The 27,911-nt window shown below is 43.6% G+C and overlaps 1 protein-coding gene across 1 annotated transcript in view; it reads left to right on the top strand.

Annotated features, from left to right (window-relative positions):
* The first annotated feature begins 771 nt into the window (after positions 1 to 771).
* LOC138300767 (thioredoxin-like) overlaps positions 772 to 27,911 on the top strand; it is a 66,955-nt gene continuing 39,815 nt past the window's right edge. The window contains exon 1 of the mRNA XM_069240530.1: positions 772 to 935. Within this exon, the coding sequence (XP_069096631.1) occupies positions 912 to 935 (24 nt within the window). The 5' untranslated portion in view covers positions 772 to 911. The remainder of the gene's footprint in view (positions 936 to 27,911) is intronic.

Below are 27,911 nucleotides of genomic sequence, written 5' to 3'. Positions count from 1 at the left end.
ATGCCAAACATTAGAGTCTTACGCCCCTCAAACACAGAGTTTGTTTGTGTGGCTAGCTTTCAGGCTCATAGATAAATATTTCTTTAACGTATTTTGCATTACTGAAAAGTGTGCTTTTTAACAAAGGAGGAGCGAGGCGGAACCTGGAACGAGCACTTGAACAAGGGAAAGGGCGCGGATGTAAAAACTCCTGCTCACCATTACACAGCACTTTTCTCTCTCTTGCAGCGTGAGGTCGTTGCAGGAAAGACCTGGTTGCCTAAGGCAGCCCAGCCTGGCAGGCATTTACTGTCACCGAGCGCGTGCCATGTCACAAGGATGCGCCCAGTACGGATCTGTCTTTGCACAGTTAACACTATGGGTGCAGTGGGACGACGGGTATAAGTGGCACGCGACAATAGGGCTGGGGGGATGTCAGCTATCAAGTTTGTTTGGAAACAGAGACAGGGTGCCCAGACTGTATTACATCAAAGCTGCTTTGGAGACAATCTCTCGTGTTCATTTTATTTTACACAGCAGATCCCGTGCGGTGTAGCATCTAGCTAAAGGCTTACACATTTAGCTTCTGCGAAACCTGTTGTTCAGTCTGGTGGTGAAAAAAACACGATCCAAACAAGACACAGCCCAGTCAACTCCTATGCAACCGAACACTTCACCTCGGAAACTGCACTACTCTACGAGCGCAGATTGTGTCTGTGAGTGTGTGTTACAGACTTGAGGCAGCGCGTCACGAGGTCCCTCCCAGGGTGTCTGCAAACCACCACACCCTCTCTGCCGATAAAAAAAATCCTTTCGGGGTTGGTCTGGGCACTGTACTTGTTGCTGCTGCTCCTGCCCCTTCGTCCTCGTGATTTGCGGTATCTCCTACACCTAATTTCCTCTCACAGCTAACGCCGCACCCTACCGCCGCCATGGTGAAAATCATCTCGAGTGAGGTATGTCTTCTGCTTCCTAACTATCTTGTGGTGGGGACAGGGTTGTGTCGTAACAGGGTGGAGAAGAAGGGGTTCTGTTTGAAGAGAGAAGATGGGTAGGTGGAGGTGAATACTGATACTTCCCCGAACTTGAGTCGCCCTCCCCTGATTGTGGGCCCCGCGCCTTCTGTTCTCCACTTTAGTCTGACACTGCCCCAGCCTAAACTAATCTATCAAAAAATCAGTGGGTTGATTGTCTAGCCACGATCCCGTAAATGCCGGCTGTCTGACATGAGTGAGACGTTTTGGAGTGAACATGACTCCCTTCACGTTTGCGCTTTCCAGCAGGTGATCATGGAAGCTCAGAGGTGATGAAAATTGTCCACCCGACAGTGCACATACCTCAGCAGGGTGTGCCAGGAACAATACTTACGCAGAACACGCATTCTCTTAAATTGACATAATTTAGGTTACTTAACTGTAATTGTTTTGTAGCAGAGTGGAACAAATGTATCGAGTCATTGCGTAATAATTCAGCAGAAAACTTGTTTTTTGCACTCTGCTCTAGTTGCTTGCTTTACGGAGTACTGGTAGATGCACACGTGCTGGTTTACAACTCAGCATTAGCAATTCACAACTTACCAGCTGTGCGTTGAAACTTGCAGAAGTCACAGGCACTGGCAGAAGACTGTGATTTTTTTTGCACATGAGCAGGTATAAACGTGCATCTGCTAATGTGGACATCAGCCATATTTTTAGGTCGAGCCAAGCAATGCGCATGCGCTGCTCTCTTGACATGTTGTAATTTACTTTGTGGACTTTAACCACGCTAATCACTTTCATTCGTTCTTTGGCCTGTCTTTCAGACTTCCTTTCGTTTGTTTGGTAAATGCTTGTAAATGTTTTACATTTCTCCTGCCTTTGTTTCAGCTCTGGAGACTGCCTCTGCTATATGGATCCTTTCGATATAGGCCATATGCTTCCCCTCCGAGCACTACTTTTTTTCTTTTGGTTCTCTCCTCGCTTGTTGGTGCTTGGTCATCTTCGGCGCCATTGCTGCTCATAGCTGCTTGCTTCTGCTGTTGCATTTACCCGATCCAGTAGGCGTTCTCAGACATATTCCTTATTGGCCAAATATTCTCAGCATCTAAAACTATCATTGCTCAAAACACAGTTAGATTTTTGCAGAGCCCCGCCACACATCTGTCATTCTACAGCGTTAGTTAATTGGTATTTTGTGTGGCGGTTGTAAGTGTGCCTTTCTTTAATTGAGCCATGTTCAACTGCCCCTTTATTTTCTATTAGCATAACTTCCTTAACTGTCTCTGCTGTTTCACCGCTGGTTTGGTTCCTTTGACAGGGTAAGGTGTGACTCTTGCTTCTTGTATCCTTAAACGCAAGTGCTTCGTGACATCGTCCGCCCTGCGTACTGCCTCATGTGGTGGCCTTGTATAGGAGTAAGAGGGCTTGGAGAACAGAGCATCAGTTGGTGTTAGTTTAACGCAAAGGCATCTTGGTTGTTGTGCTAATTTGAAAACGAAGACAACTTGAACAAGCTGCCGTGGCATCCAGACTTCGGCCTTCGATGTAACAACTTTGCTGCAGGGGTCAGTCAGCTCTGCTGTGTCGTAGTCACACTGTTGACCGCTGTCTATTAATCTGTCTTGATGCACAAGTTTACTTACAGCTTTATATTTTTCGTATAGCTTTCCTTTCATATTCTCAAGTGTTTCTTCATGTCTTCCTCTCTCCCTATTAAATGCACTTCATTGCGTTCCAAAATCAGCTTTATTTTTCACATCCTTTTCCTGTTTATGATCGATATTTCTTGAGAGTCACATTACCAACTGGCGCCAATGTGTTATTCAGCCTGATATAATTTTTGCAATTCTGCAGATCAAGAACCTTCACAGCCTCTTTTCTACTGTTTCCAACACACTCAAAGGGCAGATCAATTTATTTTGCACTCTCACAAAAATATAGCACTGTGCTGCAGAGTGTGAATTATTAATGGCAATATTTTCATTTTTTTGGCTGCAGCTAGAGCAGTAAGGTAAATTGAAGTGTTTTAGTTACATTCACGGCCACTGGAATTATGTGGCAGAGAGGACCAAAATATCCGGCAGGGTTCACCAATTTACATGGCAAGAAAAGTCCAGCTATGCATTTACAGTGCTATAGCTCTAATTCAAGCAAATGTGAGACCTATTCCATTGCAAATGCTTGTTTCTTTTCTCTCTGCAAGTAAAATACATCTCCCCACTCCCCCAAACCATCACCAATTTTGGGGGTGCTCCGTTCCTAGCATCTAAACCTGATTTATACCTAACCTTATTAAGTGTACCTTCCCAGCAATTTCTAGAATGGGAATCGGTTATATAGGAGTTTGTGAAATGTCTATTTCTATGTTTGTGGTTGTGCAGGAACTCAGTGGCCATTCCCACCCTGTACCTACCTACCCTTTATATGATTGTATCACTGTCTATATGGAGCTTTCCAAATCTTTTGCAAAGTTTAAAAACACATTTTTCGATTGGTACATTGCTGCTATGCACGTATAATTTATATAGCACTTTGTAACTGCAGCAAGGTCACGGACCGCTCTGACCTTCATTGACGTCCTGGGCACCCTGTGGATGTACTCTTGAATGGGTGGTGGTAGCAGCCTGTTCTGTGTAGGAAAAATTGGGTGCTGTGGGTGAAGTTAGGAGGCCGTGATTAGGCCTGGAAGTTAAGGATTGTGTATGAATTAGGGCAGCAACGTATTCAGGTGCTTACCATCTTTTTGTATAGATTGTTATGAGAAGTTTAACACTTGATGGCATCTGTGTAGTCCACAGGTTGGTATTAGGCTATGCATAGTTTTGGAAAATAACTGGATCCTTCATATGATTTGTCTTACCCAGTGTGACATTGAAGCCCAGCAACTTTCATTTTTATGTATGGAGTGTCAGCTCCATTGTCTATATGGCTGGCACTTTGGTTGTCTCATAAGGAGCAGTTACCAAGCATTTACCGAGCTTGAGATCACATGTAATCTTCAATGAGTTGAGTCATATTTGGACAAATAGGCAAGTTTGTTTTCTTTTTCTATATTCTAGGTGATCGCTGATTGTCACTATTTTCTTCAGAAAGGTGTTCCATAGTTTGCAGATTTGAACTGAGAAGGAAGAATGATATGAAGAGCTGCAATCTTGGGCCAGGGTTCATCATTTGAGAGGAGAGTTTGAATTTGGATGAAATCGATTAAATCCTCCCACTAGATATGTGGGTGATGTTAGGGGCTTTGAAAGAGGTTCTTCTAGCAACAGGTAGACTGTGAAGGGAACTGGAGATGTGGTCAAGTCTGTTCAAGCTTAGGACTCATCTATGTTTGCATTTTGGATTCATTGGAGTTCGTTGATTAGTCGCTTTGTACGTCCTACTTGTAGCCCATTGACATGAAATAGATGTGATGGAATAAGGATAGATGAGGCCTGTATCCTTTGAGTGAAGGAAATTATGCTAGGGAAATGTCTGTTGTAATGTTCTCATTGTGGTTGTGGTGCTTTGTGTCACATTGTTGACCTGGCTATCAAGTGAGAGTGTAGAGGACACACTCACATTTTTACTTCTGTTGATTTGCTTGTGGAGATCCAGTTGCCTAAGGGAAAGCCTTGCCCACACCCTCGGTACAAGATCCTGTAACATGGTTATTTACTTTGACCCCCCCATCTCTGGTACTGCAACGCAGCATAGGAGTTAGTACCATTTCTTCTTAAGAATATGAATGGTGCCTCTACTTCACTCTTCTGTCCTTTTTCAGTGATTCAAGCCATTATTGGTTCACTTCTAGGGAACTGTAAAACACTACATCTTGTGCTGCCTCCATAGATCATTCATCACTTGCAGATTGTCTAAAATGCCACAGTGCATCTTCTTCTGGTCTTATCGCACAGAGCTTTCATCCCCAGCAATTGTGCCAAATTACTTTGGCTTTCTGCGGCCGAGAGTTTTCTTTTCTTTTTTTAAGCCATTTTCTTATTTCTCACATTTAAAAAACATGATTTATTCAGAAAACTTTCCTACAGAACCTTACTTTTGCATAACTCAGCAAGCTGGGTGCTTTGTGTCCTGTTTAGGAATAACCTATTGTAAATCCTTCCCAGCAGATATTAATATCCGAACAATCCTTTAATTTTGTGATCTCTTGTGAAATCTGGTTGCTCACAACATAGTCATCGTCCAGCTCATGTTTAATTTAAACACCAGTACATGAAATGGATAAGCATGCATTCTACATAAGCTGAAAATAAAATAAATACAATTTTAACCACACATTTTGTTATTCTTTTCTGAGGCACAGAAAATCACTTTATCTCTGTCCACCACCAATTTTACTCTTGTGAGGATTGTAAGTACAAATCGTGCGTTTTTTTAAACAAAGTCCAGTGATATACATCAACGTGTTTGAATCGAAAATTCTGTACATTTTAAGCATGAGCGCACTTGCTCAATGGTAAACTGATAGAAAACAATAAATCGTACAAGAAAATCAAATTGGAAAAGAGAAACAAAAAGTTCATAATTGTCCGCCATATTTTAAAAAGACAAATAAAAGTCATAATCCATAATAAAAGACTCTCTATCTATATTTTTTGTTGTTGTCATATGCTTACAGTTATTGACAGTTGTGAGAAAGTGTATTATTATTTGGGCTGGGCAGTCACCCACTTCAAAGAGTAATGACGCTAACTTCCCAGGGTGAACCCCAAAGTCACCAACATAAACTGAGATCAATCTTGTGGTAACTATGGTACAGAGCAGACAAGTTTAACGTAGGGCAATGTGTAAAGTATTTATGCAGTAAGAAAACATTAATAAAGTAAAAAACAAAAAACACAAATCAAATTAGAACAGTAGAATTAAATGTATCAAACAAAATGACACCAGAACTACAAGAATCCAATAAGGGGAAACCAGAAATTCACATTTTTAAAGCTTTAAGTAAAAATATTACCAAAAAGCACTAAATACCTATAATAGTCTAATGAAGAGGTAAAATAGAATTGAGGCACAATTTCAGGCCAACCGGAGTGGAGCACAGGTCAGAAAAGCCAAGCGGGTTCACCCTGGTCAGAGATTTTACCTTCTGACTTAATCTTTTTTGTTTTTTTAAATGGAGCTCAGATTTTTCCTGCAGGCCAAGCCTGAAGCTGTATTCCAGGATGGTGCTTCGAAATCTGATACTTTTGAAGAAAGGTTCTACTGACTGTTCCTGGGCTCTTGCAAGTCCAAACATTTTATAAGTCACAACTTTTACGGTTTGTGGCCCAACTCCCCATGGTCACTTTTAAGCCACCGAGGACCTCAGGGACAGCACTTACAGGCCAGAACTCACTTCTGCAGCTGCCACCAGGAAAAGGCAGTCCACATTCAATTGTTTCTGGGAAACTGATCACTTCTGCAAAAAGGTCTCTTGCAGCTAGTTGTGTCCCTGTAGCAACACAAGACATAAAACTGACCATTGGGGTCCCCTTCTTTGTCCTGTGTGCAGGAGGCAGCAGGTCCAGTCCTAATGATTCAGACTTTTCATAAATTTGAAAGTTAGTCGTTGCATAAATATCCTAGCCTTTTCCTGTCAAAAGTTAAAGATTAAAGTTTATAATTGGTACTTTGCCATTTCCTAGGATTTAGCTACAGCCCTGCCAGAGAAAATACCTTTTGGGGGCTAGTCACAGTAGGAACATACCAACTTTAATTTCATACATGTACTTTTCAATATCATTCATCTTACCTAGTGGGTAACAGAGTCTGCTTAGGTTTGAATTATTGCTATTTAAAACAGGGTTTCCTAGCTATCAAAATGTGTTATTTTCACAGGTTTTACAGGTTCAGAGGCTACTGCAGTCAGGCTACACGTTTGACTTTCAAGTCCTGAGTTTCTTTCCTACACCATAACATCACATAGTAGGTTATTGTAGGCATGTTAACTATGTCAATCAAGGATAAGCCAATTTAAACATATTTAGAGGGGGCTGTTTCACAGAAGTAAAATGCAAGGAGTTCAAAAACAGGTGCCTGCACTTGGCCTCTTCTGACCATAGACTTCTATTTTCAATAGAAATCCTATCATAATTCAAATGGGGTATGTTGATCCCTTAAACATAATTGTAACATTTGTTCCATACATATGTTTGGAATGCCCTACACCTTGCTTGATTTAACTTTTCCTGCATTCCTGTAAATCGAAATTCCATGTTCCTTCCCTAATTGACTTTTAGCGTTAGTCACATATCTTCAAGTTTGCAAATATTCTCTTTAAAGTTGATAACCTTTTATTACTGGATGGCGTTTATTTGTGTGTATAAAGCTGTAAAGACCAACATGTCACATACCATAGCTCTCCAAAACAAAGCATGTGTATATCTGTAACCAATATAGTGTTTGCTACATGTACATTCAATCATATAACCACAGTAGACTGTATTTCAGGTGATGATTTTTTTTCCATAGTTTGTCGTTTCAGTATTTTTTTATACTGTTTGCAACCTATTTGCAGCGTTTTCTGCATCTAAAACTACAATTAAATAATTTCAGGGCTTATGCTTTGTTGATCATTGATACTTGTTATTTCATCGTCATTGGGACACAGGTGATTTTTAAGGGTTTTTCCATTTGAAGGCAATGAGAGAGAATCCTATTTAAGTCATTTTTCAATATTAGATTTGCCGATGCTGTTTGATCAGAATGTTGTACAATTTCTGTATTGTACATTGTAATAAAGCAATTAACCTCATTAATTTTCTTATGTATCTTATTTTTTTTCATCCAATCCATTCTTGCAACTCTGCCTTTTTACAGCCCTATTTTTACTTTGTACAGCAATTATTGAACTGTAACCCAAGGAAGAAAAATTCTATGTGTTCCCTTTTGTCATCTTCGTTGCACCTAAATGGGTTAACAAGGAGATGTCGATTCATCTTCCTGAGCCAGCCTTCCTGAGCCATAGCATGGCGGGGGTGATGGGCGTGACTGCTACTTTTTATTCATGTTGAGGAAGTTTCTTCATCAGACCTGCCTTTTGTATTTTTCTAATTGCTAGGCCAGGAAGGAGCATACAGCCAGGTGCTTAGATTTCACACTTCCTTGTGCCTATGTTGTGGGTGCTCCAGCTTAGAGCCAAATCCAGTAATTCCTACAACGAGAAACATCACTTTACATAAAGGCTGTCTCAAGGGCATCCTGAGAAATAGAGTTAAAAGAGAAGCACCCCACCTCAATATGTACTTTACAAAATGTTAACGTTAGTTTTTTTTTTTTTTTTTGTGAGGATGAGATGAAATAATTAGGCTTTGCAATGGGAAGCGGGCTGAAGCCTCTGTGCAGTCACTACCTGAACTAACAAAGAGGAACTAAGGGGACATTATGTATATGATTCTGCAAGCCTGCAATCCCAGTGAGCGTGAGATGATGGGAATGCCTTCCAAGAGGTGCATATATAAGCCTGTGGTGTTTCTAGGCACACTATCTTGGGCAGTGGGTGATGTTGTACACCTCAAAGTCCTGGGCTCCTTCCACTTCACACCTTGGGGCAAATGCCTGTTACTTTTCAAGAAAACATTTTTCCACCGCCCATTTCTAAATCTCGTAAGCTGGTGAACTGTTACTGAGAATAGTTCTTCTGTGATAATAACGTTTCGTCTGATCATAATGTTATGGTGTGCTTTGCAGTGAATGGGGAGCCCTGAGACATTGAAATCTTTAGGCATGTGACAAATGGATATTCTTTTCCTTTCACCTGACAATTCATTTTCTGATTAACAAGGATCAGGTTCACAAACAATAATCACTGTGTACCTGTTGTTTACATTTTGTACGCATGTTGTCATGTGAAAGAACCTCAAGATTTAGTCAGACTGTGCTATGGTACATTTTATTTTCCAAGTTGCAGCAAAAAGTCCTTTGAAATCTTCCATATTTAAGACTCTTAACCCAAGATTAGAGTTAAATAGTAGGTTAGTTATATCTGTTTCTGCATCAATTGGCTTCCTTGTCATTCTCAGTCACAGTTTGAGTTGACCAACAGACTGCCATTTGGCTTTGCTTATGCTGCTGTGCACCTTGACTACAAAACATTGACGAAGCCAATAGCTCCCGCAGGTGAGACACGGTGGCGCGTGGCATCAGAGCAACAGCATTTGAGGCGCTCGGTGGCACCACGGACACCTGGGCCCTAATTGCATCACAACCCCGATGAAGGCTGTGGTGCGTGTGTGCCACCAATCGCTCTTGCGTCAGCCGCCTGGCAGAAAAAAGTCCGAAGTGTATTTATGACATCATTAGGTTTCTGTTTGCTGGTCAGTGACACACCCTATAAGAACAATATACCGACTTCAAACGCGTGTGTTTGGCCGTGTCTGCATTTATCTGTGTGTCTTTGCCTGCGTGCTCACATATGTGTGTCTCCCTGCATGTGCGTACGAAGCATGAAAGTGCCTTCAGTGTGTTATTAATGTAAAAGGTAAACGAATTCACACTGTAGCAAAAACCTTTGAGCCTATTATGACATAACCCCCCTTTCAAAGGTAATGAGGCACCTATAATTTATTTTGGACATTTTTTCAGCATTACAAGTAATTGGTCATCTGACAGAAAAAGAGAAAATGACCCCTTTATTCAGCTATACTCTGAAACTATGCACATTTCTGTGCTACAGCCATAAGCTAATGAAAAGATTGATATGCTCAGCCTGCGCAAAGACACAGCAAACCATTAATAAGTACATAGTGACTCAGAAAAAGTCAGATTACTACACAACTCTAAGCAAAATTCATCCAAGGTCTGGAAAACAGTTGATAGGTGAATTGCGCCCTCCTCCCCCATTCGAAGGCAAGCGAAAGAAGTGTTTTTAGTTCTAAAATGTAGGGCTGACCATATGTTGTGGATAATAGAGGATTATGTTTTGATGCCATGAACATTTTTATTTACAATTGCAAGGCGCCTGGTATCTAAACAAACTTGCTTTCATTCGAAGACAGTTGAATATGATTATTTTGTGTAAACATTAAAAAAAGTGTTGAGTGACACCACATGCTACTCTAAAAGAAAGATCATAATTTTATGAACTGTCACGTGCTAGTTACATAAAATTATATTGACACTACATGGCATGTGAGTCCTATGTGTTCCCATAGAAAATGTAATTTTAGGAAGACGTGCAGTAGAGTATGCCAGTCAGAAAGCGAGTGTGCAAAGGCAGTGTATGATATTGGTTTATAACAACTTGTGCTTTGCTCGGATTTTGATTCCTGACCCCCCACCAAAAGAGCAGTCTCGTGGAGATTGCCCATTCATATGCCTAATATAGCACCTCGACCATGGGTACTCGCCAACATCTTCCCAGGGGCCAAAGTGTATGTTGTGAACGAGGGTTGTATTGATGCCAGAAGGATCGGCTGGGTGGGTGGCGGTGTGAGATGGGGGTAGTAAAAGCAAAGCATGTATATGGTGCAGACATTGAGTCACAGAGTTGTTTTGTGGGTTTCGTCCCCTATTGCCCTCTACATTAGGCCACTAGTCTCTAGAAGAGTCATAGAGTTGACAATATTGTGTTCTGCTATATCTGAGTTGTTGTCCCTGTACCGCACCCTCGGGTAAGCCTTCTCTGCTTGTTATTGGTGCCTTTGGTGAGTCAAGGGTACAAACGAAGAAGCTTTATTATTGAATAGGAATTACATTGAATCAAGCTCTGTTAAGGTAGCAAGTGCTATAAAAAATACTTGGCAGATGGGCAGCCATGAACACCCACCCCCTCCTCGTGGACATGTGACTGTGGGAAAGATCTAACCGTTGCACTATGAGACTTGACGTTTCATCCTGACTTTACCACCTTAACAAAATATGCTGGTTGTGAATTCTGTATTTAAAGTCTGGGCTCAACAGAACAGAACAGTGGCATTTCTTTGGTGATAGTAATTCCTGAGTCTTACCATCAGAGCCACTCAGACCTCAGTATTTGTATAATGAGCAAGATTGGAAACTATGGAACCAGAAGGCATTTTTTTTTTTAAATCTCAGCCTGCCCTTATGACAATTATGGTTATTACTTTCTTAACATATTTATATAAAAATAAGGTGAAGTGAGAAAATTATGAATCTAGAAAAAAACAAGGAGTCCGGCACTGTGGTCCTGCATAGCCATATTATTTGATGCTATTCAACTTATATCTTTCCTATCCTATCCTGTGCCTTTCTCCTCTTAATTGCTGTAATGTGACAGAAGTGGGTGAGCAACTGACGGCTTGAGCCAAGGTCAAACCAGATGCCAAGTTCAGGTCAAGGTTCTCTTGGATCCGTGAGCCCAGTGCTTGAAATGGAAAAATAGAAGTGCAGGTACTCTGTATCAGAGTACATGCTTGCTTCCGAGAAGTGCCTGTACTGTCCAATGAAAAGTATTATGTTTATCTTGAGAAGTGCAGGTACTCTCCCTCTCAAAATAAAAAAGTGCCGGTACTCAGTACCGAACAGTACCGGCCCATTTAAAGCACTGCTCGAGGCAAAAACGTGCCAAGGCCAGCAATCACCTACATGCCATCTCTGTGTGTGAACAATTCTTATTGTCAATAGATGTAGAAATGGTTGTAGCAGAAACAGAAGTCCATATATTTTGCTATCGTTGTTCACTGTTGCACCACCCAGAGATTTTAAATTTTTAATTTTACCTTGTCGGTCTCCCTTGCCATTCTGTTCTTTGTCAGTAATAGGATTTTTTAAATTATTGCGGCTGCTCACTACATTCTGCAGAGAGGGTTCACTGACTCCTGTAATCACATTGTGATAAATAGTCAGCCGTATTCCTTTGAGTGCATAGCCATTACAACAGATAACACATTCCCCTAAAATGGCCCAGACCTATTGGCTTTGCCAGTGCTTGTTAATGCTTTGTCCACTTCTATAATCATTTCCTTGCCCTCCTACCCCCATTTCTTTCTGTCTCCTCATTCGATTGGAGTCCTCGTGAATTGATGAACTCAGAAGAATGTTCTTCATGGCGCAGCATATTTTGAGTTTGTAAATATCCGTGTTTAGGTCACATGAACCTCTGGAGGAGCATAAGCGGCTCAGAAGAAGAAAGAGCCGAAGAGTGAGGCTCGAGGGTAGGCCCTGGTTGTGGTAAATCTGCCTACGCACTCATTCCACACCGCTCTGAATTCTCTATTAAGGTGGTAATGTTGAGAATTTTCACTCAATCAGAACTACGTGTATTGCAGTAGTTTTGCATGCTTACTTACAGATGTTCTGAAGTCCCATTTTCTCTCTTTAAGACAAAGCTGTGCTTGTGGTTATTACCTCAGCTTGCTCAACCTTGACCTTTACATCTAAACGAGTTATCATTTATAAAAGTAGCATTTGCTGGAGGCCGCAGGTTTATTTGGGGCTCACCTGCACGTGGAGGACAGGGTTGGATTCAAAGTGCCCCTTCATTTTTATGCAACTACGTACCGGATGGTTTTACTCTCCAGAGGAGAATGCAGAAAGTCCACACCACCCACTTCCCTCTCCCCACTCCCTTAGGAACAATATCAAGGCCTAGTTGACAACTGATAACTGTGAGAGCTCCTCTGGGGGCTGCGAAAAAGGTGTCATTGGTTAAGGGTCACGAAGTAACCTGCAGGATTGGATCGGACTGCAGTGCTGTTCTTTTAATAAAAGGATTTTACTGGATGGGGATTCTGAGCGGTAAAATTGGGCCCAGTGTTTCGACATTCTGGAAATTTGAATGCATAAGACCAGCCTACTTATAAATGTCTGCATTTTCTAGGAAGGCAATTACAAAAAAATAAGAGAACATCACCTCCTCCCTTGTCTTTTCGAAAACGTGTAGTTACTTGAAATGTGAACTCGGTATGTAGGGTCTGAAAAACACGCCCTGCATTCCACTTCTTCAAACATCCGGACGTACAATCTTTGTGCCGCCCCCGGGGCCTTATGATAATCCTTAAACTGAGTTTTCTGGCACAACCCGTGTACAAGACACGTTTTGCAGGCTTGGGAGTTGCATAACCAGCAACGCACTGAAGTTGACACTAAATTTCAGGTTGCTCTGTCCCCCTTCATTCAGTTTGTTGTAATTACATTTCATGGCTCTAACACTGAAGCACACCTTCCTGCTACTGTAGCACTATCTACTCTAAGACACTTTTTGAAAAATCTTGTTCTACGAAGTTGAAGAAATAGCTCAAAGACCAACAAGGACGCAACCTCAATTTGAAAAAAAAATCAGTGTTAACGTAAAAATAATCATATCTGCGGATTGTTTCAATATGGCTAAAATTGTGTTCAAGGTTTTTATTTTACTTTTTCATGCATAGCATGTAAAGCACGTTTCCAAACAGAATAGTGCCAACATGAAAGGTTGCATTTAACACAGAAAGCCCCACAATTGTGGTAAACTACATGCACAGACCCAAATGATAAATAGTGCAGAGCGTAATTTCAATGTCTAATTCCACTGAGCACATTTATAAGTGGGCTGGTCTTCTGCACCCAGATTTCCAGAATGTCGAAACACTGGACCCAATTTTGCAGGTCAGAATTCCCATCCAGTAAAATCCTTTTATTAAAAGAACAGCACTGCAGTCCGATCCATTCCTGCAGGTTACTTCGTGACCGTTAACCAATGACACCTTTTACCCAGCCCCCAGAGGAGCTCTCACAGTCATCAGTTGTCAACAAGGCCTTGCTAATGTTCCCAGGGGAGGGGGAGAGGGGAGTGAGTGGTGTGGACTTTCTGCATTCTCCCGTGTAGACTAAAACCCTCCCCTAGGTAGTTGCATGAAAATGAAGGGGCACTTTGAATCCAACCCTGCCTTCCACCCATCTCCGGCCCGTTCGCTCGCCCACAGTCGTATTTTCTCACATATGGCGAAACCTAGGTTGATATGACTGAGAAATGATGGAGACGACATCATGGTCACCAGGACAGAGACGTTTTATGGTATGGGCAAAATGGCTCTGCCCCCGGGCCCTAGCCTTTCAGCGGGCTCTAATGGAGCCGGGTCTGTTCTGCAGACAGTCTTGTCCCGATGACCTCGAAAAATTCTTACACAGATTGTTTCAAATACTATTTTCCAATAATTTATTTTCAGTGTGCGTGATGTTTGACAGTCTATTACAGATATTTTGCAGAGAAATGTTGTGTTTATGTTTCTTACAACATTCGTAAAAAATGTTCTTTTAGATTACAATGGGACATTACATATAAAAAAATCAGAGGGTGTCACAGAGATTATTTGCAGTAATATTAGTGAGCCATTGCTGTGTTTCAACTTTGAAAACACGCGCCACTATCCCTGAATGTTCGTCACTGTCCCTGAATGTTAGGTGCAAACACATATAGACTTTGGACCAGTATGTCTGTGCACTGTCCAGTGACCTGGTCGAGGGTATGTAAGAGCTGACATTGGATCATAAATTCAAAGCAATCCCTAAAATTTGTTTAGCCCATGGCCCTCAAAATACGTTTGGCCCAGGGCCCCAAAATTTCTTAAGACTTCCCTGCATCAAGTTGCCCGAAGTCCATATTATCTCTGTTGCATGATGGGACACCAGAGTGATGAGAAGAGCTGAGCCAGCTGCAGAAATATTGATAGTCGCATAATAGAAACCATTAAACAGAACGCTGGATTTGCATTTCAATCATAACTGCCAGCTCTTAAGTTACATTTTGTGTGCCTATCTCTAATTCCTACCATTTGCTCTACATCCATAGGACAGAATAAGAGCACCTCTGGTTACTCACAACACCAAAACGCTACTACATTGTTGCCAACCGCTCTTCCTCCACAGCATGTCATGCTACATAGCTAAAAAGAAACTTTGACCCCACACAGCTGGGTTTGAAGTGCTATATAACTTCTACAAGATGTCACCCAAACTTATCCGTGCCAGAGGACTGCGATTGTACAGTGCTAAACGTGGGGGAACCACAGAACCATTCATCAAGCTTACAAGGATGGTGCTTCGTGACAGCGAGGAGGAAGGCTATGAGTAAAGGAATGAGGGCAAGGTTTCTAACTGCTGCTGCCTTGTGATATGGTTTAGTGCCTGAATTTTACATGAAAGACTGGCCCTTCAGAAATACAAATACATTTGTTAAGTCATAAAGCTGCGCAAGCACATTTATATAGCAATAGCTATGAGTTGTGGGTGGCACTGGGGAAAAATACCAGGCCCTAAGAATGCAGTTAATATTACGAAAGATCTCTGACCATGTCCATGCTCAAGTGCCATCCATACGTACAAATACTGTTCCGGGATAGGCTCGGAGTCCCTTCATCTCGAGAAAAAAACTTGAATTACATTAGGTGCCCAATGTGATGCAAGGGAACATACTTTTCTGGAGGGACCCCACTTGTCCCAGGCCCTTTGCATATCTGTGAGGCACCTTGAGTGCTCAGCGGGCATGTGGGCAGATCTCACCCTCCGCCAGAAGCTCCCTTTTTTTGGATGATGTCACTACACGAAGATGCAGAAAATCAAGGAACATAGTCACTTCTTTCATTTCCGGCAACCTGTGTTTATTAAACCCATAGAGCCTGATTAAAGACTGCACTTTGTAGCACATTATGTAGTACTACATAATGTAAGTGCTAGCTGTTCTTGTGTGTGAGGAGTTCTGTCTGTCTAAGGAGTCTCTGCACACGTAAGTATAGGTTTTAGAAGTAAATGTGGAAGGTACACAGGGGAGTGGGCAGGAAAAGGGACAGGCTTAGCGGGATTGGAGTAGGTAGGAGTAAGAGGGGTTTAGAGAGGGTCAAGCAGGAGTTAAGGAAGACTTCTCACCCATGCCATACAAGAGTAAGCTTATTGCCTTTCTCTGGCGCTAGTGACATATAACTTATTCATTTGTAGTAAGTTTACACTTTGTTTGGGAATATCGAAAGTAGTAAACATACTCCAAAGTGTAAAGTTACTGAAGAGTGTAAGTTATCTTTGTGAATCACTCCTAAAGTGTTTAGGAAAGAAGTAAAGAGATTGCATAGATTTAACACTATCAATGTAAGAACAAACTCCCTAGTTGGGGTCGGTATCAGTCAAAGAAATTCCGGGGCATATTTATACTCTGTTTGCGCCGAATGTGCGTCAAAAATTTTGACGCACAGTCGGCGCAAACCCTGCCCCATATTTATACTTTGACGTCCGACCCCGCGGGCGTCAAAATTCCACCATGTGCGTAATTTTTTGGAAGGGGGAACCAGCCTTGCGTTAATTATATGCAAGGTAGGCGTTCCCTTCCAAAAAATGACTTTAAGGCCTGAGCCCCTTATTTATACTCTGGCGTCATTTTGACGCACAGGAGGAGGTGGGCCTTAAAAAACGGCGCACAGCCTGATGGGCGCCGTTTTTTAACGCCTGGGTCAGGGCAGGCGTTAAGGGACCTGTGGGCTCAGAAGGAGCCCAGAGATGCCCTCCCCTGCCCCCAGGGACACCCCCTGCCACCCTTGCCCACCCCAGGAGGACATCCAAGGATGGAGGGACCCATCCCAGGGAAGTAAAGGTAAGTTCGGGTAAGTATTTTTTCCAGATTTTTTTTGTGGCATAGGGGGTCCTGATTTGGGCCCCCCTACATGCCACTATGCCCAATGACCATGCCCAGGGGACATAAGTCCCCTGGGCATGGCCATTGGGCAAGGGGGCATGACTCCTGTCTTTGCTAAGACAGGAGTCATGTCAATGGAGGTTGGGCGTAAAAAAAATGGCGCAAATCCGGTTTGAGGCCTGAATTTTGCCTCAGACCTGACTTGCACCATTTTTTGACGCACAACCCCCATTTTCCCATACGCCGGCGCTGCCTGGTGTGAGTCATTTTTTTTGACGCACACCAGTCCGCAGCGCCGGCTAACGTCATTCCATTAATAAGGCGCCCGCATGGCGCGTTGGAATGGCGTTAGCCGGCGGTAAAATATTTGACGCACAACTGCGTTGGCGCAGTTGTGCGTCAAAAAGTATAAATATGGGCCTCCATGTTCTAAACCCAGCAAAGCCTTGACCCTTCCCGATGTCTTCATCATTTTTTAAATTTCTTTAATAAGGTATGCGTCCCCCTGCAAGAAATTAAACCATGACTGCAACCTGCCCAGCTCTGGCAGTCTGTGACTGTTCTTGCTTCCAGTTGAGGCCGGACCACGTCCTCTCAACCTACTAATCCAGTTTGTGGTGAAGCCTGACTTGTATAAGTGAAGTGCAGAAGTCGCCTCTAAACAAGTTAATACCATAGGCAGTGAGTTACTTGGGTGATTGGGGGTACTACCCCTTCCAGAATCCGGCGACGTCCAAGCCCTCTCAACCCCATGCGAACCAGCTCGGTATAATGCTGAACTCTCAAGATCGTACACAACCAGGTGGAAAGATAACCTGTTAGTGTTGTGGTAGTTGCTCTGGCCATATGTTTAACTGTCCCAGTTTATGGTAGAGCCCAGCACTACCTTTCTTGTTCCTGAATCCAAGTTGGGGCAGGCGTTCCTTATAGAAGGAAGGGCACATACTGCACCTTCGAAAATGGCATGCAAGAGTCCGAGGAGAACTCTAGTCTTTGGGATTTCATATCCCAGCACCATGGTGTGAGGCCTCCCTCCTCCAATCTCAAACCTCTCAAACCGAGCTAGTGGTAGGGCTTTCCCTTTTTAAAGGGGAGTTAATCAGCCCAGTTGCATGACTGGCCTTTGGCCTCCCATAGGTCTAGCCAAGGGTAGGTCCATCGGCTGGCTGCAGTGCATGTTTAATTCTGTTTAGATTATTTGAGATCTGTAGCTGACCATGAGTCTTACTTTGCTAACTGTAAAACAGATACTTCCCTTTGAATTGTACCCACTTCATTATCTCAATTCTTAATTTAAAGGATTTTATGAAATTCAGGGACCTACCTGATGTTTATAGTATAGTATCTAAAGAGAGACCCATATCAGGGGGCCTAAAATACCCCTTCAAAATCCGTATAATCAAATCTAATTAAATACTTTTTGCTACAAGGCCTGTTTATCGATTCAAACCACCCCAAAGACCGGGACCGAGTCTTCTTCTAAAACCGTTATCTAAACAGTCAAAACATCTAAAAGTTTGTTGTTGCCTCTCAATAGCACAAGACTGAAAAAGATGTTCGTGTATTTATCCCTATAGAGTCTATATAGTATAGACGATCCCAAAACTGGTAATTATGCACACGGACAAGTCAAACCTCTATGGTGGTGCATTTTTATCCTCACTTTGCACAATTGATTGAACTGATATCGTTTGGAACTAATTAAATAAACATGATAGGTCCATTGGATAACAGCCCTGCAACAAATGTGCCATACTCTAATACATTTCCCCCCTTAAATTCTAAGTTGAAGTCTTGACCCATGTATTCCATGCTACTCTAGCTCTGAATTTTCTCTCTCCACGTGATTGTGGGTGAACGCTCAAGCTTATTGTTGCTGCGTTAAATTGGGCTTAAGCGGAGGGGCTACGTAGAAAAGAAACTGCATCTATGACTCCGCATTTAAATGAAATTCCAGTTATTATGGGTGATAAGGGTATTCTGGTATCTTAACATGAGTAGTCTGTATACTTTGAACTTACTTTATGTCTGTCAGTCTTTTAAAACATGCGTGGGGCAAACTGCTACATCAGATGAGGTGACTGGGTAAACCTCCGGGTGTAGTACTTCTTGCAAGAAATTGTCCACTCCAAGTCTAAAGTGTCTGCAATCACACATGACCTGAAAACAGATACTTTACACATCAACATCCAGGAACCTTCAAAGCACTGTTGTTTGTTCAAGCATTTGAGTCAACTTCTAAATTTCCCAGGATGAGGTTAAACTATTGTGCACAAACTTTGACCTCTCGGACATCAACAGAAGTGATGTCACAGGACGTGATGTAATCAGCAGTTATATAGCACTGTGGAAGCCATTGGACAGATGGACCTTCAGAGGGTCATGTTTTTTCACACTGGTGTTGAAGGAACTTTGATGTTTTGCCTTACTTAACGTTCCTTTTCTAAGCGGCTGAAATCAACTACGTCTGTTATATAAATTCACAACCTATTTGCAAATAGCATTGCCTGCATCAATTTTCTCACAGTTGGACGTTACATTCAAAACAGAGAAGTGAGAGAGGCATTTGAAACACTGCAGAATCCTGCGAAAGGCGGAGTGGTTCGTCACTATACTTTTGACTCAAAAGTTGGGCCCTAGTAATTTTATCAACTTTTATGAAAAACGTTAGACTGAAGCATGTTAATATACAAGGAATTATAACAGTCGTAAATAACCACGTAATGAAAAAAGCAAAATTTAAGGACATATTTTCTTGAAATAGCAGTTACCGATTGGTAAATAACTAGGGGTGCAACAGTGCCTATTTGCAACCCCTCTAAATAGCTTTGAAACCTCTACGATGTATTTAGACAACCTCTGACTGGTGCCACTTTAAAGAAAGAATGATTGGACTTTGCCTGTCCCCTTGGAGTGCACAAGCCAACCTGCATATGTAATCCTCATGATTTGGTTGCAATCAAGATTGACAGGTGTCTCGCGTGAAATGAGCCCATTTGGTACCTACTGACATCAACTGCAGAAAAACACCACATACACAGTTCTACCTATACAATTTCAAGATGTCCCAGTATAACAGTGAAAGATTAGCAGAATGAATACTATTGGAGTGAGAGGCTTAATACTATGCATCCATGTGTCACATAATCTGGAAAAATTGAAACTTCGCCTGGGAAAAGTGTTGCCAGATTTTGCAGTTTGTTTTAAGGGAACCAAAAAACAAACCAAAAATACGTGCAACCCCAGGTATAATTTAATTAGCATCAACCTAGCCTCTAGGAAACATTTCTGAATTGAACTTTTAATTGAACTTTTAAAACGATGCCAAAACTAACTACAATATTTGTAATTTTTAGTGGTAAAAGTGCCAAAAACATGATTTACTGTGCTTGACCATGCCAGATCCATCAAACCTTTGAGCAGTGTTTGTGATTGTAATCAATAAAGGCAGGAAGACCTTTTTAAATGTATAAATAATTTCTTAAGAACATGTGAAACTAGCACTGTATAATGTCACACTTTAGTAATACCTCTTTACCAATAAGGTATCAGCAATGACTTTTTGCATGTATGAGATAGTTCTTTTAGGCCGACACCCATACTAAGAAAAAAAAAACTATTAGTACCAGAATGCAACGTCCGTATGGCCAGAGTCTGAAACAATGGCACATGTGCCACAATGTAACGCAGGAGCTGTTAAAATTCACAGTAAAAAATATTCATATGCTCTGGACAAAAGTAGCATTATTGGAGAAATGCATATGGGGATGATAATTGTGAGACAGCGGAGAGATCAAAACCATTGGGAAGGGGTTGATACATTTAGCCCTGCATGATGTGTCTAAGGGGAAGTAACACCTATGTCAAATAAGTTATTTAGCCTTTCGCCAAAAAATGTGTGAAAACAAAAGTGTAGTGGTATTCAAAAATGTCTAAAAATGATTAGTCTAATCCCCATATCTGCTCAAAACAAGCAAAGGGAATGAAGGCTTCTTTGCAAGCTAACAAAGACATGAAACGTCATTCTTGGAAAATAGGTTGAAAATCAATCTTAGTGAACATCAAAACAGTCATATCCAATTTTTTCTACATTTACAAACTCTATACTAGTATGTAATAAGCTAAGAGAAAGTTTAGACGTCACAAAGTGCAATGTCTAATATTCCGAAAACAACCCCGACAATGTGTTCCTTAAACATGGTCCTGTGTCATCGACACGTTTACTTCTTGTCAGTAATATCTTCAGTCATAGGGCATTTGCTTTTCAATAAGTACGCCTGAATTGCCCCAAGACACTCACAGTATATGAGAACTGGGGTATACAATGAAAATGTTACTTGCCCATGATGACAAAAATGTGGTGAAGTGTGGCAGGTAAGATTCAAAACATTGACCTCCTGAAAAAAGGCTGCAACTTGGACAGCATACCTACAGCTACTAACACTGTCAGTCACCTGCCTAGCTCCACACCTGCCAGCCAACCAGCTATGAGCACCACATAATCAAGAAGTCATAACCCAGAATGTAAAAAAATCAGAATGTCCCCTTTTAAACTAAATGAGCACTCTCACAATTCATTATTTTCTTGCACAAATGGTGACATTATGCTTAGCTACATGAGACAAATCCATATCTGAAAACACTGACCACACCTGCGCACCTCCTGTGTGCCCAGTCTGTCTTGCCATTGGTCTCAGCCACAGCCTACAGGCTTCTAGCAGGTTTCTTTGGAAAGCACATCATTGGTGAGTCCATGGCTTTTGCGACCCACCCCTCTCACCTCCTCTAGATGTGAGGCAACAAAAGTCTTGTCCATGCAGTGACCAAATGTCCAGGATTCCAGAAAAAAACAAATGACGTACATGGAATGTGCTTTTATCTATCACAGGCTTGTGGGAGAATCTGAACTTGGAGTTTTCCCCAGTATCCAGCAATGAATTTTAACTGGTGGAGGTGGGTAACTTAGCCCGTGATATAGTATGTATTGTTTGGGGCCATCTAGCTCTTCAAATATACTGGAACAGCACAAAGTTCACACTGTTCAGAACAAACAGCATAGAGAGTCCAATCTCAGACAAGCTAACCATAATACATGTTATCTCTGATATCCCTGGAATTGTGAATCACTAATAACAAAGGGCCAACACAGCACAAGCTATAGCCAAGCTCTGTATACTGGGACAGTGAAAGAGAGATGGTGATGATGGCACTGCATGAACAATTAATAAGTAGACTTAAAAATTATATGCAATATTTATCAATATTTGGCACCCTTTCCTTTCTCGCATATGCTCAAAGTAATAGGATACATGCAGTTATTTGTGGGACCATACACTATATCACAGAACTATAGAGATATCTACATCCATGTAGATAGCATAAACACAAGGAAGAATAATGTTATGATTGAATGCTGGTCCTCTTTTAACACAGATCCTGTTGAGGGTACCTAATATGAAACTTTTAATCTTTCCTATAAGCCGACTGGCTATCCTATGATTGTTCTAGTTCTAAATATTTAGGATCAAAGCCATTACACCCAAGTGTGTAGAATGCACAGACTGGAGTCCAAACTGTACATCCTCATGACCCTCAAAATATTGTCAATAACACTGTTGTAGGAGGCTGATCCTTTATGTAGTGTGCAAAACTAGGCACACTGTGCAGGGGGTCCAGGCAACCATACATTGGTTTACAGAGGTAAAAACTAGACCACCTAATGCTCTAATTTTTGTGGTAGCTTGGTTGAACAGTTAGGCTAATCTTGGAGAAGTTCAAAGCATGTGTTGTACTTACAGTATCATAGTAGTAGTCATGGGGGGAAAACTCGGGGGCAAAAATCCTAACTTAGCTATATGGCATGATCAAATTGCCTTTGCCATGCTTAGGTACTTGAAAGCTATGTCCCCAGAAGTGGGGTACATTAACTAGGAGGCAAGTTACACTGGACGTAGATATGTTGGGATTTATCTCATAATGCGTCTGCAACATTTACATGTTGCACCATTCAAGACCAACTTGGTTCATAAAGCGTTCTTTCACAGAGTGGATATTTCTTAAAATGGTGGTAGAGTGGGGGGCGTGGCCTAACCGGCAAAGATGGCGGACGCGAGAATTCGCCGCTCTGCTGGGGCCCAGCATAAATCCTGATTTTTAACACCCCGCCAGGGGTCGGAGATGTGCACCGACAGTGAAACTGCAGTGGGAGCCCAGTTGAGAGGCACCGGGCGCGGTTTGGAGTTGCTGAAAGTGAGCTGCGAGTGGGCCGCAGCGCCGGAGGCGCAGGCGGCGATTGGTGCGGTGTGACTCGGGGCAACTGTGCACCTGGAGGAGTCGCCGGTGCAATCAAGGCCCTGTGCGGTGAGAAGGACCTGGGGGTGCCCTCTTAAGCATGGAGAAGCTGCGAGAGACCATGCGGCGGGGGGACGCTGACGCTCCCTGTAGTTTGCGATGCCTTAACAGGGGGGCTCGGTGGCCCCTCCGGCAACGGACACAGTGGTAGGCGGTGGGCCTGGTGGAGATGGCCCGTGCTGGGCAGAGGGCCGAGTCGCTGAGCTCAACGCCTGTGGACTGCGACAGAGAGCTGATGGGGGCACTGCAAGGGGACAGTGCAAGCCAGATGGTCGAAAGGAGCGGTGCATATGGCAAGGCTCCAGTTGGGAGCCCCCTGGCCAGGGAAAGGCCCGCCTGAAATTTCATTGTGGATTTGGTCCCTGACAGCCTTGGGATAGCATCACAGCTCATTGAGGGGGGTGGCGGCACTCTTCCAACGGGGCACCGGACGGTCCTCTTGGCCGCCGATGGCTGCGGATCGTGCCTACACCTCCCCACTCTTGCAAGGCATATCAGAGAGGAGCAGGCGGCACAGTGGAGAGTGGCCCCAGCAGCGAGGGGCTGCACTGTGAGATCGAACCCCCATTACTTAGCCTACTCTAGAGGAGAAGACAAACAACCCTGGTTGGGGGTGCAGGGGCTGCCATCGGGCACCCTCCAACGATACTATCAATTACACCGGATGACCACCAAAAGCCGGAAACCAGGTTAAGGCACAGGGCCAGAGTTGAGCAAGCGACATGGCCCAAATGGACATGGCAAGCCTCATAACGACCTCCTTACAGGCCACGCTAGACAAGATCCTGGTGTCATAGAAGAATCCAAAACAACCCTACAGTGAGAAGTTGGCCAGTTGTCAGCAGAACTGGGCTTGTGTAGAGCGGACCACCAGAAACTGTCAGACAGGGTCCTGGACATCAAGACCATGGTTGCAGACCTTTCACCTGCACAGCAGGAACTTAAAGCCACCGTCCTCCAGCTGAACGATCAAGTCCAATGACTGGAATGCTGAGCCGAAGACACTGAAGGCCAAAATCGAAGCAACAATGTGCTTATTATTGGCCTCCCGGAGGGTGCTGAGGGTAACGACATGGTGACCTTTCTGGAGAAATGGCTAAGATCAGAGGTCGCTCCGGAGCAACTTACCCACTTCTTTGCACTGGAAAGGGTGCGCCGGGTACCGTTGAGAGTACTTGCCTCAGGCCGGCCCCCACGGGTGGTTGTGGCTAAGCTGCTGCACTACAAGGACAGGGACGTGCTACTACAGCGAGCCAGGGAAGCTGAGCCCTTCCGTGTCAAAAATGTAACTCTTTTCCCGGATTTCACAGCAGAGGTGCAGGGCAAGCGGGCCTCCTATGCGGGGGTGAAACAAGCACTCCGGGACAAGGGCATTCAGTACTCCCTCCTATTCCCAGCTAGACTGAGGGTGATCACAGAGGGGCCCACCACCTTCCTTCAGACTCCTGAGGAGGTGTGGGAATGGCTGGAGTCAAATAAATCGGGGGGACCCCCACGCCACACTGGGACGGATGACACAAAATGGACGCAAGAGAACAAAGAGACAGAAAAATAGGCTCTGTCCTGGTATTGGGCCGACCCCGGGACAGAAGGAATCGGACAGAAAGGCAGCCCTGGAAGCAGTGGCATCACTGCGGAACGCAGACCCACCTGAAGACACCAGCGAGAGGGGCTCTGACCACAATACTAACTCCTCGGATGCGGAGTCCTGTCACTCTGACGAGGCTCCCAGGGTGACTCCCCAGACACCTGCGACCTGTTTTTCTACTTGAATACGGGGCCATGTTGGCTACAGACCCCCCCCGGTTTCTCTACCGCTGCAGTACGAATGGCGAGAATACTGAACGACTTAATGTTACTGTTATGCTTGTTTTACACCTATTGGGCAACCAACAGTTGGAGTGTTGCCCTGGGGATGGGGAGTTGGGGATTGAAGTTGCATGTTTTTGTTGCGTGCAAGAGATTGAGAATTTCTGGTCCAAGATTAACTCTGATGCTTGGGGATTGGGCACTGGAACTGAGAAGCAGCTGCTGCTGGGCGGGGGTGGATGTCCCTCTCTGATATTGCCTCTATAAAATGGCAGACTATAAACTGTTAACCTGGAATATCCGAGGGATAGGGACAATGACCAATTGCTACAAGGTCCTGACTTACTTGAAAAGGAGGGGAGTGCATATAGTGCTGCTCCAAGAGACACACCTTGCCTCCGTGAAGTAGACAAACTACAACGTAGATGGAGGGGACAGATATTTGCCACCACATACCCAGCATTTCCACGGGATGCAGTTATATGGGTGAGGGCAGGGGTCCCATTCGAGGCCATATCTATAGACGTCGACCAAAATGGTAGATTTGTGATAGTAGAGGGCAGATTGCATGGAAGACATGTTGTGCTGAGCTGTGTGTACGCCCCCAATCAGGAGCAGATCCCTTTCTTGCAGAACCTCTCAGGCCACCTGACTAAACCAGGGGAGGGCAGTTACTGGTCGGGGGGGACTTTAATTGTGTACTCGATACAGAGATGGACCGTTCCCTCCCTCCCTTTGCCCGAGCGACCTCGCACTAGACGGCTAGGGGTTTGGTGGAATGGGCGACTCATTGGAGATTAGAGGACATGTGGCGGATCCAGCTCCCAGGGGATAGGGACTACTCCTACTACTCAGGCCTGCACCAGGTACCCACTAGAATAGACCGGGAGTTGTGCATAGGAAACATAACCCCCAAAGTAACCCACTCTGAGTACCTCCGATCACAGCCCATTACTTATCGCCTGGTGTTGTGCAGAAACCGGGACCCCCCATCCCGATGTGGATACTCCAGCCAACAGCACTTGAGGACCTGGCCCACAGGGAGGCACTTCGATCTCACCTTCTGGAGCACATTAGTATTAACAAGGGATTCACTACATCACGCCATATAGAGTGGGAAACCCTAAAAGTAGCAACTCAAGGTTACTGTATGGGACAATCAGTAGGGATCAGACGGACCCTTGAGCTTGAGTTAAACCGACTGGAAACAGTAATCCACGACGAAGACAATGACCGGAGAAAAGACCAGACTGCACGACAAAGGCTTCTTAGAGCAAAAGAGTCCAACAACCTGACTCTGGAACGGTTGCGCTGTCACAGCTACCAGAAGCATCTGGCATCCTTACATGCAGAAGAGGGCAGGTCTGGTAGGATGCTGGCATGACTGGTGCGGCCCAGTGGGGAGGGTGCCCTGATAACAAGTGTTCGTGGAACGGGTAGGGGCCAGGTACACAAGCTGTCTGAAATAAATGAGGCAATTAAATTCTACTATATATCGCTCTACAGACAACCAGAGGTGGACCTACTGGGATCACTGGGTTCCTGTCTACAGCCCCTACCAATGAGAACTCTGCCCCCCGAAGACAGAGATCCCCTCTGTGGCCCAGTGACTCTGGAGGAGGTAAAGACCGCCATCTCACAAATAGCAGCGGGTAAAACACTGGGCACGGATGGACTCCCTATGGAGTTTTACAAGACATACTCAGATATACTTGCACCCGCATTAGTTGAGCTTTATGCGGAGGCATTCGAGCGGGCGTGAGTCCCGAGACCCTGAGGGAGGCATTGGTGGTTCCCTTACCCAAGACCAAATCACACGAGGCCTTTAGACCACTGTCCATGCTGAACTGCGACTTCAAGATCTTAAGTAAGGCCCTGGCTAACCAGCTGATCCAGCATGTCCCCCACCTCATACATGATGACCAAAATGGTTTCATACCGGCGCGCAACACCTTCCTAAATCTTAGATGACTATTCTGCCTCCTACACTCAACGCGGGCCAAGCGACCACCTGGTGCTGTGCTCCTCTCGGTAGATCTCGAGAAGGCATTTGCCTCAGTGAGGTGGGATTACTTGCGGGTAGTGATGCTCCAAATGGGTCTGGGGGAGGGATAGGCGCGATGGGTCGTCCTACTGTACTGTTGTCCTACGGCGAGGGTGCGAACGGGCAGGACAGTGTCGGGGTCAAGAATGTGCCAAGCATGATGAGCTGGACAATTAACAAATGGACTCAAATTTAGAGATAACATTTAGGTAACTCATAACACCTTCTATCGCTAGAGTCCTTAAAACATCTACTTGGGCAACCATGGATCAGAGCAGAATATATTGTAGTACTAATGTTAACCTCAGTAAGCCTTTTTTATTACACAAGCATACTTCTTTTCAAGCTTACTTAGATTCTGTACAGCTATATATTGCTAAAATCTTATATTTGAAATTCAGATTTGGTGCTCTACCCTCAGCATGTTTTACTGTTAACTGGTGTAATTGCCAAAAACTGTTCCATTATTGCTGTTATTGTAACAGGCAGCCTGTGACAGTCGTTCATTTCCCCTATCTTGTTTCCTCTAGCTCAAAATCATGATGAAATGGATTATTAGTATTTTTTGTAATATGGGCATTCACAGTCGATTGGTTGCCTTATGAATTGTGCTTTCGGGTACCTCCCCTCTTCTGTTTTATGCCTGTCTCATTTTGTACTACTTGAGTGGAATCAGATTGAATTAGCTTGAAATTGTAAAATGGATATCTATTTTTCAATACAAATGATAGTTTGTTTTTTTAGATTGTTGACAATGTTATTGCTATTTATATGGTGGATTGTACATATTATGGCCATTTCAGTATTTTGTCTTGGATGCATTGTGCTCATATTTCTTCATGCCTACTTTTTAGGTATTGCCTAGATAGCATATGCATTGTTTCTTTGAGACCTTTTGTTTTATCACAGTGACTAGCCTATTGATTACCATTGGTTTGCTTTATTGTCACTCTCATTTGCTTGCTTCTTTCAGCTTGCTCCCTTCTCCTCCCTCCCAGCATGTTGTCCATGTTTCCCCTTACCAACCCTCCGTCTTTCATCGTGCCTCACAATCTACCATAAACAAACAAAATAAATCACTGTGACACGGCCAGATGTGGATGCGTCCTAGTTATTATTTACACACCCTCTTGCCCCCTCCCTCAGTATTGCATCTTGTCGTGCTAGCAGTTTAAACAAGCATTTGTAATGCAATTGGTCTCGTGTTTGC

The sequence above is a fragment of the Pleurodeles waltl genome, chromosome 1_2 (genome assembly GCF_031143425.1).
Source record: "Pleurodeles waltl isolate 20211129_DDA chromosome 1_2, aPleWal1.hap1.20221129, whole genome shotgun sequence".
In the NCBI taxonomy this organism is placed as follows: Eukaryota; Metazoa; Chordata; class Amphibia; order Caudata; family Salamandridae; genus Pleurodeles; species Pleurodeles waltl.
The sequence above is the reverse complement of the archived record's forward strand: the minus strand, read 5'-3'. Positions and strand labels throughout refer to the sequence as shown.